This window comes from Scophthalmus maximus, chromosome 11 (genome assembly GCF_022379125.1).
Source record: "Scophthalmus maximus strain ysfricsl-2021 chromosome 11, ASM2237912v1, whole genome shotgun sequence".
Taxonomy (NCBI): Eukaryota; Metazoa; Chordata; class Actinopteri; order Pleuronectiformes; family Scophthalmidae; genus Scophthalmus; species Scophthalmus maximus.
The window spans coordinates 25,184,421-25,203,493 of record NC_061525.1 but is presented as its reverse complement, the minus strand read 5'-3'; the positions used below and the strand labels follow the sequence as shown (position 1 = coordinate 25,203,493).

At 48.5% G+C, this 19,073-nt stretch overlaps 3 protein-coding genes across 4 annotated transcripts; 1 reads left to right on the top strand and 2 right to left on the bottom strand.

Moving 5' to 3' along the window:
* Positions 1-205: 205 nt before the first annotated feature.
* On the bottom strand, positions 206-7,138 carry eif2a (eukaryotic translation initiation factor 2A). Of its 2 annotated transcripts, none has more exons than XM_047335497.1 (16): positions 7,029-7,138; positions 5,744-5,813; positions 5,458-5,526; positions 4,988-5,106; positions 4,778-4,877; positions 4,427-4,509; positions 4,091-4,164; positions 3,871-4,015; positions 3,668-3,784; positions 3,298-3,454; positions 3,127-3,211; positions 2,591-2,923; positions 2,370-2,483; positions 806-916; positions 624-689; positions 206-504 (listed from the first exon to the last, which is right to left on the bottom strand). In XM_047335497.1, the coding sequence occupies exons 1-16, from the start codon at positions 7,129-7,131 to the stop codon at positions 439-441; spliced, it is 1,812 nt and encodes a 603-aa protein (XP_047191453.1). In that variant the 5' UTR covers positions 7,132-7,138; the 3' UTR covers positions 206-438. The 2 variants fall into 2 exon arrangements, with proteins under 2 accessions (XP_047191453.1, XP_035477798.1); XM_035621905.2 differs by having other exon boundaries at positions 806-913; positions 7,029-7,124.
* A 469-nt stretch (positions 7,139-7,607) lies between these two features.
* Positions 7,608-10,075, top strand: LOC118298879 (stress-associated endoplasmic reticulum protein 1). Its single transcript, XM_035622053.1, has 3 exons — positions 7,608-7,836; positions 8,272-8,344; positions 9,547-10,075. The coding sequence occupies exons 1-3, from the start codon at positions 7,753-7,755 to the stop codon at positions 9,585-9,587; spliced, it is 198 nt and encodes a 65-aa protein (XP_035477946.1). The 5' UTR covers positions 7,608-7,752; the 3' UTR covers positions 9,588-10,075.
* Positions 10,076-10,717: 642 nt separating this feature from the next.
* Positions 10,718-16,631, bottom strand: mmp23bb (matrix metallopeptidase 23bb). The gene is made up of 8 exons (XM_035621963.2): positions 16,410-16,631; positions 15,511-15,605; positions 15,079-15,218; positions 14,647-14,814; positions 12,585-12,749; positions 11,957-12,067; positions 11,647-11,773; positions 10,718-11,442 (listed from the first exon to the last, which is right to left on the bottom strand). The coding sequence occupies exons 1-8, from the start codon at positions 16,452-16,454 to the stop codon at positions 11,232-11,234; spliced, it is 1,062 nt and encodes a 353-aa protein (XP_035477856.2). The 5' UTR covers positions 16,455-16,631; the 3' UTR covers positions 10,718-11,231.
* Between the last annotated feature and the right edge of the window lie 2,442 nt (positions 16,632-19,073).

Genomic DNA, 19,073 nt, shown 5'->3' with positions numbered 1-19,073 from the left:
TCTCCGGGACGCATGAGAAACTGAACTGTTCATAAACTTTATCTGTTAAACTGATCTGTTGTTTAAACTCTGATCATGTGAAAAACTTTCAATCATCCTCAAAATTACAAATATTTAGTCTCTCTAGTTGTTGTCACGGTAACAAGAAGCAGCACCGTACACCTGGAAACCTGATATTATCATCGTAACGACAGTAACAACAATCTTTGATCGCAAAGACTTTATTAACTGATGAACCACACACACACACACACACACACACACACACACACACACACACACACACACACACACACACACACACACACACACACACACACACACACACACACACACACACACACACACACACACACACACACACACACACACACACACACACACACACACACACACACAGATCGTGGGATTTCGAGGCGTGGCCTGTAGCTCCACCCTCTACTCTCCGATGTTCAATTCGTCCAGTTCGTCCAGCAGCTGCTGCTCCTTCTGCATCTTCTCCAGCTGTAGACACACAGTCCAACTGATCACTGATCAATAATACTGATCACTTATCAATAATACTGATCACTGCTGATCACTAATCAATAATACAGAGGAATCTTTCAGTGTGAAACACTCACCTGGTTCTTCTGCAGGAGCCTCCCAGACGCCTGCTGCTCCTTCAGCTCCTCGATGGCTTTAAGTTTCTGAAACAAAAACACAGAACCGACCAATCAGAGCACAGAACAGGCCGAGCCCCGTAACTGAACACCTGCACACCAGGTCACTGAGGTCAGGTCATGTGACCCGACCTCCTCCTCACCTTCTTTAAATTCTTTATCTTCTTGTCTGTCTCTGGGTCGCCGCTGCTCGGTTCTGGTTGGCTGTTGGTGACGGGGACGGGGTCAGGCGGAGGTTCAGACTTTGATTCCTGCTGAACCAATCAGAGTGTGAGATCAACACGTGTATTCAGTTAACAGGTGAGTCTACAGGTGATTCAACAGGTGACTCTACAGGTGAGTCATCAGGGGAGTCTACAGGTGAGTCATCAGCTGAGTCAACAGGTGAGTCATCAGGTGCGTCTACAGGTGAGTCTACAGGTGAGTCAACAGGAGGTGAGTCTACAGGTGAGTCTACAGGTGAGTCATCAGGTGAGTCAAAAGGAGGTGAGACTACAGGTGAGTCATCAGGTGAGTCTACAGGAGGTGAGTCTACAGGTGAGTCTACAGGAGGTGAGACTACAGGTGAGTCATCAGGTGAGTCTGCAGGAGCTGAGTCTACAGGTGTGTCAACAGGTGAGTCTACAGGTGAGTCTACAGGTGAGTCTACATCAGGTGAGACTACAGGTGAGTCATCAGGTGAGTCTACAGGTGAGTCATCAGGTGAGTCTACAGGTAAGTCATCAGGTGAGTCTACAGGAGGTGAGTCTACAGGTGAGTCATCAGGTGACTCTACAGGAGGTGAGTCTACAGGTGAGTCATCAGGTGAGTCTACAGGTGAGTCATCAGGTGAGTCTACAGGAGGTGAGTCTACAGGTGAGTCATCAGGTGACTCTACAGGAGGTGAGTCTACAAGAGGTGTGTCTACAGGAGGTGAGTCATCAGGTGACTCTACAGGAGGTGAGTCTACAAGAGGTGTGTCTACAGGAGGTGAGTCATCAGGTGAGTCTACAGGTGAGTCTGCAGGTGAGTCATCAGGTGACTACAGGAGGTGAGTCATCAGGTGAGTCTAAAGGAGGTGAGTCTACAGGAGGTGAGTCTACAGGAGGTGAGTCATCAGGTGAGTCTACAAGAGGTGAGTCTACAGGAGGTGAGTCATCAGGTGAGTCTACAGGAGGTGAGTCATCAGGTGAGTCTACAGGTGAGTCTACAGGAGGTGAGTCATCAGGTGAGTCTACAAGAGGTGAGTCTACAGGTGAGTCATCAGGTGAGTCTACAGGAGGTGAGTCATCAGGTCAGTCTACAGGTGAGTCTACAGGTGAGTCATCAGGTGACTCTACAGGAGGTGAGTCATCAGGTGAGTCTACAGGAGGTGAGTCATCAGGTGAGTCTACAGGAGGTGAGTCTACAGGTGAGTCATCAGGTGAGTCTACAGGAGGTGAGTAATCAGGTGAGTCTACAGGTGAGTCATCAGGTGAGTCATCAGGTGAGTCATCAGGTGAGTCTACGGGTGAGTCGTCAGGTGAGTCTACGGGTGAGTCATCAGGTGATTCTACAGGAAGTGAGTCATCAGGTGAGTCATCAGGTGAGTCATCAGGTGAGTCATCAGGTGAGTCTACAGGAGGTGAGTCATCAGGTGAGTCTACAGGTGAGTCATCAGGTGAGTTTACAGGAGGTGAGACATTGGCTGAGTCAACAGGTGAGTCTACAGGTGAGCCATCAGTTCACCTGTTTCGCTGCTTTCTTTGCTTCTCGTTTCTTCTGATTCTTCAGAGCTGATTTAGAAAGATTCTTCTCCCCTGAAACACCTGGACGCATGTTCTGAGGGGGCTCCTCCTCATGCTGACAGACAGGTACACGAGAGACAGACATGTTATAAGCAGTAGTTTCAGGTGAGCTGAAGAGGGCGGAGCTGCAGGCGGAGCTAAAGGTCAACTCTTTCTACTCACTAGTTTGGAGCTGGGTGTGGCTGGCAGGTGTCTGAGTGCAGGTGGGCGGTATGCCTGTGTGGGCAGGGCCTGCGTGGTTCCCAGCTCACTGGGCGCTGCCTGGTACTTCACGGCTCGCTCAGGGAAGCTGCCGTCGGGGAACGGCTGCCACAGAACCTCCCACAGCTCCGAGCCGGTCGCCACGTCCACCTTGTGCAGCAGGGAGCCGGTGTAGTGCCAGATCTTATAACCGTTACTGACACGCAGCCGGGGAGAACAGGTCGCCGTGACGATGTGTTCGCCATCAGGACACCAGGAGAAATGGGTGGCGTCTGGAGCCTGAGGTTTGGACACCTGAGAGAACTGGGGGGGTTAGACTGGACCGGTTCTGGGTTCAGGTCTGAGGAGTAAAACATCAACAGAGAGTCCACATGGTTTGAACACGAGAGAACTTCAGGTTCTTTGCATCATCAGGAGAGTGATGGTCCAGATTCTCTGAGTTCACCTCCTGACTTTACCTGTCCAAACTGAGCCGGAGCTTTCTGACTCGTCCTCACCTGTTTGTACTTCTTCATGTCCCAGACCTCCATCTGACCCCGCAGGTTCCCGAAGCCGGCCAGGACCAGGATGTGGCCCTGAGGACTAGAGGCAACATGGTCTGAGCCACTGACAGTGAATCTCCCAACCCTGTGGTAGAATCTGTGAGAGCAGAGGAGGTGTGTTCTCACCTGTAGTAGGCGGCGTTTCTCGGTCCCGTTCCGAAGTCGAACACTGGGTCACATTTCAGGTTGAAGACGGTGGCCTTGGCAGGCATGAAGCCGAACACCACACAGAACTCTGTGGAGGTTGGACTCCACGCCACGTCGTAGATCGGACCGTTTTTTGCTGTTTCAATCAAAGAAAGAAGAGAGTTTGTCAGGAAGTACGGCTGAACTGGACATAACGTTCACGTTGCAGCTTCACTCATAGTGTCGCTCATCCCTCCGCCACCAGTCCAACAACTTCACCTGAAAGTCGTCTTACAATCAGCCAAGCTGCTTCAAACTCACAGACCAACAAACAACAAGACGTCACCTCCTTGACGATAAGTTCACTCACGCAGTTGGACCACAGCGGTCTCTCCATTCACGGCGAGGTAATGCAGTGTCTGCTCGCCGTAGTAAGAAGCTCCGGTCTTGTCCACCTCTGTACTCGCCGTCACCAGAACTGCCGAGGCTGTGACGGTCAGAGCAGCACAAACAGATTTGTGTCAGGATTTGTTCCACACTGAACGGAGACATTCTCCACGTCACTGCTCTCACCTTTCTTGTTCCACAACATGGACACTCTGTCAGCCTTGAAGAAGCTCTTGTTGGCGAGCGCCGCCGTCGGACCGCCCAGAACTGGGTACTGGTACAGACGGACAAACGAGGGGGCTCCTTTACTCCCCGGGACGTAGACGGCAACCTGGAGGGGACAAACAGGACAGAGACATGAGGGGATGGACCAACGTGAGACCGACTCTCTGCTGTGGGTCCTCACCTTGCTGGGCTGACCTCCAGGAGACAGAGCGAAGTCTGAGACCTTCTGCATGTGAAGCTTGTTGGCTATAGAATCTGAAACACAGAGACCGTTTAAATATATATAACGACCTTCAATAACTGTATATAAGGACCATCAATAACTGTATAGACCATCAATAAAGATCATCAATAACTGTATATAAAGACGCTCAGCGACTGTATAAAAAGACGTTTACTGACCACAGTCCAGCAGCTAACAGGAAGCAGACAAGAAGCTAACAGGAAGCAGACAAGAAGCTAACAGGAAGCAGACAGGAAGCTAACAGGAAGCAGTGAGTTAAATGTAGTTTCTTACTGAAGTCGTTGTTCTCGTAGAAGTGCAGCTCGTTGTTGACACTCCTCACACAGATCTTCTCGTCCTCGGACCAGCTGGGACACCTGCAGATGTCCACACACACCTTCAGTCTGCTCACACACTCCTCCCCCGACTCCTCCCCCCTGTGCTCTGACAGCTGACTGTTATTGTTGGACATGATGAAGAACCTACAGTCGCCATGTTTGTCATGACTCAGTGAAACACCACCAACACACTGAAGACATGTTGGATCATGTGACGTGTGTCATGTGACAACAGTGATGCGTTGTCAGATGTGTCAGCCAACACGCCGGTTACACAGGTGAGACGGGTGTGATAGGTGAGACTCACCATGAAGTGACCTTCTTCTGATACAGAGCTTTGATCAGCTGACCGCTCTGTAAGTCCCACAGCTGGAGGTTCGCCTCACCCTGAGTACTGTCCTGACTCTCTGAGAGACAGACAGGAAGAGAGACAGAGAGAGAGAGGAGGACAGACAGACATTAGACTATAATCTGTCAGTGTCACTTCTGTTTAATCAGTTTTGTCTCGGTGTCTTACTGCTGTATGGTTGCCAGGAGACCAGGACGTTATTCAGAGGAGAAAACTCCAGCAGACTCGTCTTTGGGAGGTCCAAGGTCAACACGCTGGAGGCATCTAAAGACTTAATCACAGAGACACTGAGGGACAGACAGCCAGGCAGACCGACAGACAGACAGGAGTACAGAGAGACAGACAGAGAGACAGAGACAGACAGGAGGTCAGACAGACATACAGACAGAGAGAGACAGACAGAGTGACAGAGAGAGAGAGACAGACAGACAGAAAGACAGACAGAGTGACAGAGAAAGAAAGACAGACAGACAGACAGAGAAACAGACAGACAGAGAGGCAGACAGACATAGACAGACAGAGAGAAAGACAGTTTGGTGTCGTTTCTGTGAAGTGACCCTTTAATTTCCCTGATGTTACATCATAGTGTCGTCATGGCGTTTGTGTCAGATACAAACAACCGATGATACAATGGTTACCTGTTTCCGCTGCAGCAGCCGAACAGCGTCCCATCTCTGCTGAAGGTCACACACCTGCTGACTCCCTCCCTGAGGGGAGAACACACACACACACACACACACACACACACACACACACACACACACACACACACACACACACACACACACACACACACACACACACACACACACACACACACACACACACACACACACACACACACACACACACACACACACACACACACGTCATGGAGGTCACACGGAGGTGTGTGATGAAGAGGATGAGGAAGAGGAGGTTTACCTGGTGAAGGCTGAGAGTTGCTCACACTGCGGAGGACCACGCAGCAGAGACGTACCGGCTGAACCGCGCACTGACAAAACACATTCAAATAACTTTATGAAATAAAATTATTTAAACACGCACAAGCATCAGTTACACACAACATTCCCCCAAAGACAGACAGACGGTTACAGACAGACAATTACAGACAGACAGTTACAGACAGACAGTTACAGATAGACAGACAGACAGATAGATATACAGACAGTTACAGAGACACAGACAGTAACAGACAGTTACAGACAGACACAGTTACAGAGGGACAGACAGTTACAGACAGTTACAGACAGACAGACAGTTACAGAGAGACAGACAGTAACAGTCAGTTACAGACAGACAGTAACAGACAGACAGACAGTAACAGACAGTTACAGAGAGACAGACAGTAAGAGACAGTTACAGAGACACAGACAGTAACAGACAGTTGCAGACAGACAGACAGACAGACAGTTACAGAGAGGTACAGAGAGACAGACAGTAAGAGACAGTTACAGAGACACAGAGAGAGACAGACAGTTACAGAGACACAGACAGTAACAGACAGTTACAGACAGCAGACAGTTACAGAGAGACAGACAGAGACAGACAGTTACAGACAGACAGTTACAGACAGACAGACAGTAACAGACAGACAGGCAGATAGATAGATATACATACAGTTACAGAGAGACAGACAGTAACAGACAGTTACAGACAGACAGGCAGACAGTTATAGATATTTACAGACAGTAACAGACAGTTACAGACAGACAGAGACGTGTGTATTTTTAACTCATGCTGCCCGGGAACAAGTTTGTCAAAATGACTGACGTCAGAGCCGTCTGTGATTCTACTGATCACATCATCCATCATCGATCCTCACAAACACTGATGACATCACACCAGGTCGAAGTCTCTTCAGACTGATGACGAGTCACGTTGAGATGATTTATCTTCATTATTTGCACTTTTTATGGTTTTGATCGAAGCCGAATGACGCAGAAGAACCTGATCTTTTTACGCAAAGTTCTTTACTTTTTGTTTTCGCGCAAAAATGTATTTGAAAAAAAGAAATCATATAAAATTTGCCAGAATTTACACAGAGTTTGGCGAAACGTTCAAAGTGCCTACAACAACCGGGGAGGACCGAGAGGACCGAGAGGACCGAGAGGACCGGGGTCGGTGGCCGCAGGTGTTCGGTGACACGTCGGTGTAAAGTTGACAGAAGAGACGAGAACAGAGTTGAATGAGAAGTGAAATCACCCACCTGCTAACAGCGGGACTGCGGGCGCCATGTTTGTGTGCCGGAAGCGGAAACAGCCGGAAATACGTAGGAGCAGCGAGGGGCAGGTCCCCCAGTGCCACATCATCACACACTCGACAGTCATTAACACACGTCACTCAAAAAACTACATGTACAAATTAAATCGACGGTTCTGATGTCAAACGTGACGTTTTATCTAATGTAACGTGTTTTATTTAAGAAGAAGAAACAAAATTAGATTTATTTAAATTATCGGAAGGTTGTAGCTGCGTCAAGTTGTATAAAAATAACTGAGCGTGATACAATTTCCGTTTTCAAAGTAAAAGCTGATATAAAAAGTTTTAAGATATTTTTACTGATTATACTTCAAACATTAGAATATTTAAGCTGTGGGAAACTTGTTAGATGAATTTTATTCATAAACGTTTGTTTTGTTTAATTCATGATCCAATGACTCGATCGATCCGGAGACGTCACGAGGCTTCAGGGATTTATTTTGAAAGAGCGGACCGGAAGTTCAGTTTGGACAAACAGAAGCTTTATCCGGATGTGCGCGAGATCAGCGGGCTCTGGGGGCGGGGCGTTCTGTTTTTGAGTACGTAGACAACTTGGAGAGTCTCAGTCCGTCCGCGTCCGGAGCGAGCACCGACAAGACCGAACAACCACCGACCGACCGACAACCGAACTAAACCAACAACCGGAGCGGGAGAAGACGCGAGAAGACAAGATGGTGGCGAAGCAGCGGATCCGCATGGCGAACGAGAAGCACAGCAAGAATATCACTCAGCGAGGGAACGTGGCCAAGACAACGGTGAGTTTAACAACCGGCGGGTCCACCGGGAGGAAGCACAGCGAGTGAAACGTCCCGGTGCTTCGGTGACGTTCCGTAAAACCAGTCCGGTCGCGGGTCAGACCGGTTTCCTCCGAGGCTCCTCTCCTCTGATCAAGTCTTTATTCTGGATCCATTGATCGATCGAGGCATGAGCTGTAATGAGTTGATCATAAGTGTATCACTGACTTAACTGTGGATCAATCACAGGCCGAGATACAAACAACCAATCACGCTCATGTTCACACCTGCAATCAATTGACCCTGAACCCAACGTGATGCGTTCAGGCTGTGGGAGAATCAGGCTCTGATCCAGAAGCATCACAGATCAGATCAGATCGACACATGAAGTGAAACAGACTGTGTGTGTGTGTGTGTGTGTGTGTGTGTGTGTGTGTGTGTGTGTTTGTGTTTCAGAGGAACATGGTGGAGGATAAAGGGGTGGGGCCTTGGCTGCTCGCTCTGTTCATCTTCGTTGTGTGTGGATCAGGTGAGTGATCTTCTTCTTCATCATCATTCTTCATCATATATAAATATGAATAATGAAAAAAAAAATAAAGTTATTGTGACGTGTGTGTGGGGGAGGGGGGGTGCTTGGGGGCGGGGTTTGGACCAGGTTCTTATCTCCAGGACACGTCAGCTCGTTTGAGTCGCTGTGACCTGTGACGTGTGTGTGTGAGACGTGTGTGTGTGAGACGTGTGTGTGTGAGACGTGTGTGTGTGAGACGTGTGTGTGTGAGACGTGTGTGTGAGACGTGTGTGTGAGACGTGTGTGTGAGACGTGTGTGTGAGACGTGTGTGTGAGTGTGTGTGTGTGTGTGTCCGTGTGTGTGTGTCCGTGTGTGTGTGTGTGTGTCCGTCCGTCCGTCCGTCCGTTGATAATGTGACAAAGATCAGTTTGGGAGCAGAGGCCTAAATCGGGACACGAAGACCTTCCAGGGTCCGTAGCATGCTAATATATAACTACTATCAAACTAGATACTACCAATACTACTTATATTATACAAAATAGTAATACTGTGATACAGAACTTCAGTCGTAAATACTTTACAGCAGTAAGTACTTTACAGTAGATAAGTACTCTACAATAGATAAGTACTTAAAGCAGTAAGTACTTTACAGTATTAAATACTTTACAGTAGTAAGTACTTTACCCTAGTACGTACTCTACACTAGTAGGTACTTTACAGCAGTAAGTACTTTACAGTAGATAAGTACTTTACAATAGATAAGTACTCTAAAGCAGTAAGTACTTCACAGTAGTTAATACGTTACAGTGGGAAGTATTTCACAGTAGTAAATACTTTACAGTAGTAAGTACTCTGCAGTAGTAGGTACTTTACAGCAGTAAGTACTTTACAGTAGCTAATACTTTACAGTAAGTACATTACAGTAAGTACTTTACAGTAGTAAGTACTCTACAGTAGATCAATACTTTACAGTACTAAGTACTATACAGTAGTTCATCATTTACAGTAGTATTTTATAGTAGAACATATTCTACAGTAGTACGTACTTTACAGTAGATAGGTACTCTACAGTACGTAAGTATTTTAGAGTAGTAAGTACTCTACAGTAGATAACTACTTTACAGTAGTTAATACTCTATCGTAGTAAGTACCTTACAGTAGATGAGTACTTGACGGCTGAAGGAACCTGCGTTTCATCACTTTTCCTCTTGTTGTCTTTCAGCCATCTTCCAGATCATCCAGAGCATCAGGATGGGCATGTAGTGATGTCACCAGCAGGGGCCGGGGCCACGACGTGTTCCTGAGCTGAAGACGACAAAACATTCCTGAACTCTGACCAAACAAACCCTGAGAACTAGCCCCGCCCCCCCGCCCAGCCCCGCCCCCTGATGACCAGCGTCTCTACCCGTTATCTGTGTTGATTCAATGTGTCGCCGCCAATCGACCTTCTCCTCCCTGTCAACAAGCCATACACGTGCCTTTCTCTGTTTACCTGTGCTGTAGCCCCGCCCCCTCTGATTACACCTTATCAGTACCACGGGAGGGGGGGCATAGTCCAGCCTGCCCCGTTAACTGTACCAGTGTTGTCTCCAGACCAAATCCCACATCTGTCCTCCTCCTCCTCGCCCTCGGACACGATGAAGGTCTTTTGAATCAGAAGTAGGGCGGAGCCGACAGGTGTGTGTCTGCACCGTGTGCAGCTTCACCTGAAAAATCATGTTCACTCAATAAAGTTTGATTCTGAAGGTGGACACTGTGTTTGTTTCATGTCTGAAGAGAAGTGCAGCGACCTCTGGTCCAATCAGAGAGCAGGGGAACAGGAGGTGTCAGCTCAGTGCTGACTGGTCCACAGGAGGTGCAGTAGTTCTTAGTGTCCACATGATGGTGGCGTAGGGACGGGAACCAATCCCGCCTGACACAGGGCGAGAGGTCAGGGCTCAGGACTACAGGCAGTTCAGTGGCAGTTCACCTGAAGGAGTTTGGGACATGACCTCGACATAGTTTTGAACCCAGAACCTTGTTTCTGTGAGACGACAGTCAGAACCACTGTGTCACTGTGCCACTGTGTCACTGTACCTGTTTATGATTGAATGTCTGACGAATCATTTCAATAATAAAACTAGAACAACAGTCAAACCTCATCACATAATCAGTTAATACATTCCTGGCTCCGCCCCTTCGTCCAGATCCATGACCGATAGACAAACAACCTCCTACTATAATGAAACAACAATAATAGAAATTAATTCTCAATTTTTCTGCTAAAATCTGAATCTGTCAGAATCAGAATTATTGTTATTATTAGTAGTAGTAGTAATAATAAGAATTCAATTTCTTTTAATTTCAGTGCGTTTCATTTGTGTTAATGTGAAAGAAACAGTTGAACATGAACGTTCAGTGGAGCCAGAACCATTTTTATTATTATACAACAGCTCTGCAGTGCATTGTGGGTAAACAAGTCAAACACCAGGAGGCTGGTGAGTGAAGCGCAGGACGTCCTGACGAGTCAATAAACTAATGTTCCTCATTAAAATAATATGAATAGATGTTTCCCACAAAGGGATAATGAGGACTTGACGTCCCACAAAGAGACAATGAGGATGTGACGTCCCACAAAGGGATAATGAGGACGTGACGTTCCAGGGACGACTAAACGTGACTTTTACATACAGTATATCAAGTCAGGATTCTTATGAATTAATGAATTTGTGAATGTTTATGAGCACATGATGACTTCCTGTGTGATGTCAAAACACCAGAGCTCTTTGATGACGTCTGATTAAATCTTGTTTTCCAGTCACAAATCTCCTGAACCTCAGTGAACCAACTCTTAACGTCTGATCTTCTGACGAGTGACCAGGTACGTCCCGGTCTGTCCGGTCAACACCCCCTCCCCCGTCTATGTCCTCAGCTGTTGGACCGGGCCGGACCAGGACCCGGCTGCTCTGGTTTCAGTCGGATGGCCCAGGAGTTGGCAGAGACGACGTCCCCGCGTCGATGGATGCGACAGGTGTAAACGCCCTCGTTGAACTCGTTGGCGACGATGCGAAGATCTCGGTCCTTCATGACGACGTAGCCGGGTACGGAGGTCCGGATCTGTTCGCCGTCTTTATACCAGCTGCATGACAGACGGACATCAGTCACAACTCTTCCTCTAGCACCACCCTCAGGACAAACTGTGCACTGCACTAAGACAACTACAAACCAACAGCTTCATCTTATTGATCTTTATGTTACAACATTTATTCTTTGTTCCTCACTGACTCAGTCTTCCTGTTTCATTCGCTCAGGACACATTAGTTTTCATTATTGATCAGCTGACCTGACTTTGGGTGGAGAGCGGGGGTTTTTGGTTCCACAGCGGAAACCCACCACCTTCCCTCTGGGAACCATCTTGATCTTGACGTTGGCTGGAGACGGAGTTGGTGTGGTCACCGCTTCCAGAGGCTCTGAGGTGGGAGCGAGACAGACAGGAAATGAGTTTGATACCAGAGACAAACCTCAGGATCTGGTTTCTGTTGGATCGTCCCGGCTTCAGCAGCACAGGGAGCGACAACATCGGCCCCCCGACTCGACAGTTGGAGTTTAGTCTAGAGATTCTCAGAGAGCCAGATGTCCGAGCTGTGACTCACCATAGCAGAGGTCACAGCGCTGAGGACAGTTCTTCTTCATGAAGGTCTTCCTCCGCTCACAGAAGCCGAGTCGAGCCCAAGGATCGCAGACTCGCTTCTTATCCAGACAACCTGCAGACGAACAGGTCGACAGCTGTCAGTCCAGCAGACGGTTCTACCCCCATCCAACGATGAACCAGTACTTGTACTGCAGTAAGTACAATGTAGCAGACAAGTGAGGTAATGAATGGTTTGAAAACACTTCATATATTTATGGGCTCACGATGGTGTAGTGGTCAGAACCTTCACAGCTAGAAAGTTTGAACCCACCAGGGCCTTTCAGTGTGGAGTTTGCATGTTCTTGTGGGTTCTTTCCAAACACTATTTACTTTAGGTGGATTGGAGACTCTTAATTGACCGTAGGTGTGAATGTGACAGTGAACCGTTGTTTGTCTCTGTCTTGCCCTGTGATACATCGGCGACCTGTCCTGGGTGAACCCTGGCCACCGTGACCCTTACTGGATAAAAGCATAGATATTTTTAATGTTTCTTGTCGTCAGGTCGTTGAGCAAAACCTAAAACCTTGACCACTTGTGATCTGGTCCCGTGGGCTGAACATTTCTGACTCGTCTCACGTGTCGGACGTTACCATAGAGCCTCTGGACGCCCCAGACGTCGTCCTGAGCGACGTTCCTCTGTCCGGTGTAGGTGGCGTTGGGATGCATCAGGGCCTGAGGGTCTCTGGAGTGCCACAGTCCGAGGGCATGACCGATCTCGTGAGCCGCCACCTGGACCAGGTCGTTTAGCCACACTCCTGCAGAACCACTCGGTCAGTCCACATGAAAACAGACGGACTCACCGTTCAGTCAGTGTTTCATGTTGTCAATAAACTAATCAATGGATCTGGAATTAAAGTCATTGTATCAACTGTAAGAATCAACTTCCACAGTGTCACTGACAATAGAACCTGGAACACTACAGAACCTGGAACATTGCAGAACCTGAAACATGACAGAACCTGGAACATTACAGAACCTGAAACATTACAGGACCTGAAACATGACAGAACCTGGAACATTACAGAACCTGGAACACTACAGGACCTGGAACACTACAGAACCTGGAACATTACAGAACCTGGAACACTACAGAACCTGGAACATTACAGGACCTGATACATTACAGAACCTGGAACACTACAGAACCTGGAACAATACAGAACCTGGAACACTACAGAACCTGGAACACTACAGAACCTGGAACATTACAGAACCTGAAACATTACAGGACCTGAAACATGACAGAACCTGGAACATTACAGAACCTGGAACACTACAGGACCTGGAACACTACAGAACCTGGAACATTACAGAACCTGGAACACTACAGAACCTGGAACATTACAGGACCTGATACATTACAGAACCTGGAACACTACAGAACCTGGAACACTACAGGACCTGGAACACTACAGAACCTGGAACATTACAGAACCTGGAACACTACAGAACCTGAAACACTACAAAGCCTGGAACATTACAGAACCTGGAACACTACAGGACCTGATACATTACAGAACCTGAAACACTACAGAACCTGGAACATTACAGAACCTGGAACATTACAGAACCTGAAACATTAGAGAACCTGGAACATTACAGAACCTGGAACATTACAGAACCTGGAACACTACAGGACCTGGAACACTACAGAACCTGGAACATTACAGAACCTGGAACACTACAGAACCTGAAACACTACAAAGCCTGGAACATTACAGAACCTGGAACACTACAGGACCTGATACACTACAGAACCTGGAACAATACAGAACCTGGAACACTATAGAACCTGGAACATTACAGAACCTGGAACACTACAGAACCTGGAACATTACAGAACCTGAAACACTACAGAACCTGGAACACTACAGAACCTGGAACACTACAGAACCTGGAACATTACAGAACCTGGAACATTACAGAACCTGGAACACTACAGGACCTGGAACACTACAGAACCTGAAACACTACAAAGCCTGGAACATTACAGAACCTGGAACACTACAAAGCCTGGAACATTACAGAACCTGGAACAATACAGAACCTGGAACATTACAGAACCTGGAACACTACAGAACCTGGAACACTACAGAACCTGGAACATTACAGAACCTGGAACACTACAGAACCTGGAACATTACAGAACCTGAAACATTACAGAACCTGGAACACTACAGAACCTGGAACACTACAGAACCTGGAACATTACAGAACCTGGAACATTACAGAACCTGGAACACTACAGAACCTGGAACATTACAGAACCTGAAACATTCCAGAACCTGGAACACTACAGAACCTGGAACACTACAGAACCTGGAACATTACAGAACCTGAAACATTCCAGAACCTGGAACATTCCAGAACCTGGAACACTACAGAACCTGGAACATTACAGAACCTGAAACATTCCAGAACCTGGAACATTACAGAACCTGGAACACTACAGAACCTCGAACACTACAGAACCTGGAACTAAACCAAACTGGTTCCTACAGAGCCATGGGTCCTGCTGTAAAAATTGAGCTAAATGTCAGTGGGGTTCATCCCGAGGGGAACATGAATGTCTGAACCAAACCTAAAGCTAAACTTTGTTACAACACAGAGTCTGTTCGTCGTGGAACTTCAGTCCCTCTGCTCCACACTCACCTTGTTTCCAGCTGAACCTGGACTTGCCCAGGATCCAGAACTCGTGGTTGTCAAAGTGGATTTCTCCTCGCGGCGGCAGGAAGGCGTGAGCCAGCTCGCCGTTCAGACCGTCGAAGCACGGGTGCAGAGGAGACCACCAGCAGTCGGTGTGGTTGAAGGTGTAGAAACCTACCGAGTGTTTCAGATTCATTAAACTGCACCTGGACTCTCACCACAGACACCACCACAGACAGGGCTACAGTCACCACCACAGACATGACAACTGACACCACCACAGACACGGCTACAGACACACCACAGACATGGCAACTGACACCACCACAGACACCACCACAAGCACGACCACAGACACACCTACAGACAAGAAAACAGACACCACCACAGACATGACAACTGACACCACCACAGACACGCCTCCTCTGCTGCTCGTACCGATGGTGATGTCAGCGGTGGCGTTGCCCTCGGTGACCTCGGTGAAGGTCAGCGGAGACACGTCACTCCACTTGGTGAAAGCGATGCTGAGGGCCTTCTTCGTGTCGTCCACGTTCAGAGTGTTGGGAAATGTGACGATCCTGAGGTAAGTTAAGATAAGTTATGTTAAGTTATGATAAGTTAAGATAAGATAAGATGAGATAAGTTAGGCTAAGTTATGATAAGATAAGATGAGATAAGATCAGATCAGATCAGATAAGTTAAGTTAAGTTAAGATAAGATAAGATTGACACGATGACTGACAGAGGGAGTTTTCATAAACACATTGACGTGACGAGGTCTGTTAGACGTTATATTTTCTGTAGAGAAGAGCAAACAACTGAACCCTGTCACCCTGCGTTACCTCACACACACACACACACACACACACACCTGTACGTGAGGTTGTGGTGAGTCCACTTGTGTCCCAGAGGGTTGACGGCGTAGCGTTTGTTTCTCGGACGCTCAGCGAACGTCTCTCTGCACATCTGGAGACACACAACACATGATGTCATTATGAACCAATCTGCTGCAGTTCCTCTTATGTCCACCAGGTGCTGCTGTGACCACACTGCCCTGACACCTCGTCAGGACCTGGACCTGGATCTGGATCCCTGACCTGGACCTGGACCTGGACCTGGACCTGGATCTGGATCTGGATCTGGATCTGGACCTGGACCTGGATCTGGATCCCTGATCTGGACCTGGACCTGGACCTGTGGAGAGACAACGTGGCAGCAGTCCAACACCTCCCCCCCCCCCCACACACACACACATCTGTCCCACATGTGAACGTCCTCACGTCCTCATGCCCTCACTGACCTTTGACCTAAGATGTCTGTGACTCTTCACTGAGCTGTAGCTCCAATAAGACTAGAGTCGGTACTGTCCGTACTGTGTGTACTATACTGTACTGAGTTTACTGTCTGTACTGTGAAACTGTACTGTGTGTACTGTGTGTAGTGTTATGTTGAGGTGTATTTGTTGTACATGTCGAGCTGCAACAATTTTTCTGTGATCGATCAGATAGATCAGATTGATTTGATCTGTTGTTAAATGAAAACAGTTAATACATTTGAAGAAATAAAAGCTTCACTTTTTCTTTTCTGTTTTGTTACTTTTTTCTTATTCTACTGTTTTTTCTTCTCTTGTTCTCACTGGACCTGGACCAGGACCAGGATTCTGGATCAGAGACCAGGACCAGGACCAGGACCAGGCCCAGTTCTCGGTGCTGAGATCTGAACTTCATTAAAGAACCGATGAGTTTATTCACAGGTCTCAGCTGGGCTCACCCTCATCATCACCATCATCGTCATCAGCAGCTGAAGCGGCTCCATGATGAGAACAGAACCCGACCCGCCGGTTCATCAGTCGGTCCCGGACAGAACCCGGTTCCCTCCGGACCGTCTGAGACACGTCAAACCGCCGCGAGACAAAAGAAAAAAACAAGATTTGAATCGTCCCGGGGTCTGCTCGTCCGAGTCCAGACCCGGTTCGTCCTGCTCGGCTCTGGAACTAACTGAGGGAACTTCCCGGACAGTGCGCTCGCTGCAGGGGCGGGGCTGGTCCGGAGGGGCGGGGTCAGGTGTTTGAGTGGTGGAGAGTTTAACCCCTCTGCTGCAGAGGGACTCGGGTCTGGTTCTGTGTCCTCTCACAACAGAACCAGGTCTCCACCAGGTCCCTCTCATGGCCTCTGCAGGCCCCCGGGGGCCCTCGGGGTGAGGGGCCACAGGTAGGGCCACCCCGCACCAGCAGCAGTCCAGATGTGGAGTGTTTATCTCAGAACATCTGTCCAAACAGACTGTGGCCCGTCAGCTTCCTGTGACATTACACCAGAAACCAACAGGAACCAGAGCTTCAGATAAACCTGGACACATTCAGCGAAAAGACACAAACTGGAACATCAAAACAAATCTTATGAATGAGAAGACTGGGAGGGACTCAGTCCATTCACCTAAGTCCGGATCTAGGTGGTCGAGGAGATCCAGGGGGTCCAGGTGGCCCAGGTGGTTCAGGAGATCCAGGTGGTCCAGGAGATCCAGGTGGTCCAGGTGGTCCAGGAGATCTAGGTGGTCCAGGAGATCCAGGTGGTCAAGGTGGTCCAGGAGATCCGGGTGGTCCACGAGATCCAGGTGGTCCAGGAGATCCAGGTGGTCCAGGAGATCCAGGTGGTCCAGGTGGTCCAGGAGATCTAGGTGGTCCAGGAGATCCAGGTGGTCAAGGTGGTCCAGGTGGTCCAGGAGATCCGGGTGGTCCATGAGATCCAGGTGTTCCAGGAGATCCAGGAGATCCAGGTGGTCCAGGAGATCCAGGTGGTCCAGGTGGCCCAGGTGGTTCAGGAGATCCAGGTGGTCCAGGAGATCCAGGTTGTCCAGGTGGTCCAGGTGGTCCAGTAGATCTAGGTGGTCCAGGAGGTCCAGGAGATCCAGGAGATCCAGGTGGTCCAGGAGATCCAGGTGGTCCAGGTGGTCCAGGTGGTCCAGGTGGTCCAGGAGATCCAGGTGGTGCAGGAGATCCAGGTGGTCCAGATGATCCATCACCTGAAACCTGCCCCTCCAGGGTTCTGTGTCAGGTCGGACTCATCAGGACTGGATCAGACTCAACTGGACCTGTGTTCTGACCCACGAAGGAGCCACAGTTCCTGGTCACTGATTAAGATTTTCATCATCATCACTGTAGTGGTTCGGGTCCGGTCTGCAGAGCGACCCCTGGTGGTCATACCATTTTTTAAATTTAAAACTTTGAGTGTGTTTCTCAAATTCTCTGCGAGCGGCGGCTCCAGAGCCTCAGTGTCCACGATGAATTCAACTGTAAAAATGTCCATTCAAACATCCGCCTTTAATCTACGTCCCAAATGATCAGCGTGACGTTTACAGTCAACTGACAAGATGATCGGCGGCTTCAGACGAGTCAAATCAAATCAAATCAAATCAAATCAAATCAAATCAAATCAAATCAAATCAAATCAAATCAAATCACATCAAATCAAACGAAACATCTGACGCGACAGACCAGTGGTTCAGCACGACGACGGTTGAACGTGAAACGAAGATACCTCAGTGACTATATGAATATTGATATACAATATCACATCTGTGAGACCTTCATTCGGGATCAGGAAGATATTTCCCAGAAATAGACGCAGACTTGGATCCGACGTCCATTTGGACAGTCGACTGTCTGGTGGACGTCAGAGAGACGTCTGTCCTGAGCTGACGGACTCTGCTCGGAAACTGGTGATGTCGTTTCCAACCACCTACAACTGTGAACCGGATCAGTGTGGACCGACCCGACATGAGACCGGAACTCTCCACTTTGTTCCCTGATGTCTCAGTGTCAGCAGCATGAGGACGAAGACAGAGACGACGACGAGAGAGAGAGATATTTGTGACTATAGGAGACAGTTGCCGTTGGTGGTAAACACTGGTCCGTGTGACTGTTACTGGATCAAACTGTACAACACTGTTGACTGACGTCATGTTGTCAGAGTCGCCCCCTGCTGGTCAGGACACAGAACACAGGTGTCACTTCTCAGACGTCGACCTGTTGTTCCTCAGCTCGGTTTCTCTGCAGGAGGATCCCATCATGCTTCTGTGCTCCTGGGGGGTCCGGGGTCAGGGGGACCTCCTGGGTCCTGGTCCCTCTTGGCAGACGTCCCACCCACTCAGAGTCTGGAGCATCAGACTCAGAGAGACGGAGGAGGAGACGAAGTGTCAGACTGAAGGACGAGGATTTAATTACACTCCATCCATTCATCTCACACACACACACAGACACACACACACACTGAACACACTGAACACGCACACACTGGACACACTGAACACGCACACACTGGACACATACACACACGCACACACACTGGACACACACACACACACACACACACACGCACGCACGCACACACACTGGACAGACAATAACACACACACACACACACACATACACACACTGAA

Bases quoted from the DNA above. Each gene is read 5' to 3' on its own strand.
- mmp23bb (XM_035621963.2), bottom strand. From the start codon at position 16,454: ATGGAGCCGCTTCAGCTGCTGATGACGATGATGGTGATGATGAGG. The intron at 15,606-16,409 runs GTGAGCCCAGCT...GTGTGTCTCCAG, and splicing joins CGATGATGGTGATGATGAGG to ATGTGCAGAGAGACGTTCGC. The intron at 11,774-11,956 runs GTGAGTCACAGC...CTCCCACCTCAG, and splicing joins GCGCTGTGACCTCTGCTATG to AGCCTCTGGAAGCGGTGACC.
- LOC118298879 (XM_035622053.1), top strand. From the start codon at position 7,753: ATGGTGGCGAAGCAGCGGATCCGCATGGCGAACGAGAAGCACAGCAAG. The intron at 7,837-8,271 runs GTGAGTTTAACA...TTTGTGTTTCAG, and splicing joins GGAACGTGGCCAAGACAACG to AGGAACATGGTGGAGGATAA. The intron at 8,345-9,546 runs GTGAGTGATCTT...GTTGTCTTTCAG, and splicing joins CTTCGTTGTGTGTGGATCAG to CCATCTTCCAGATCATCCAG.
- eif2a (XM_047335497.1), bottom strand. From the start codon at position 7,131: ATGATGTGGCACTGGGGGACCTGCCCCTCGCTGCTCCTACGTATTTCC. The intron at 3,785-3,870 runs GTGAGAGCAGTG...TGACCGTCACAG, and splicing joins CATGTTGTGGAACAAGAAAG to CCTCGGCAGTTCTGGTGACG. The intron at 2,924-3,126 runs GTGAGGACGAGT...CAGTTCTCTCAG, and splicing joins ACATGAAGAAGTACAAACAG to GTGTCCAAACCTCAGGCTCC.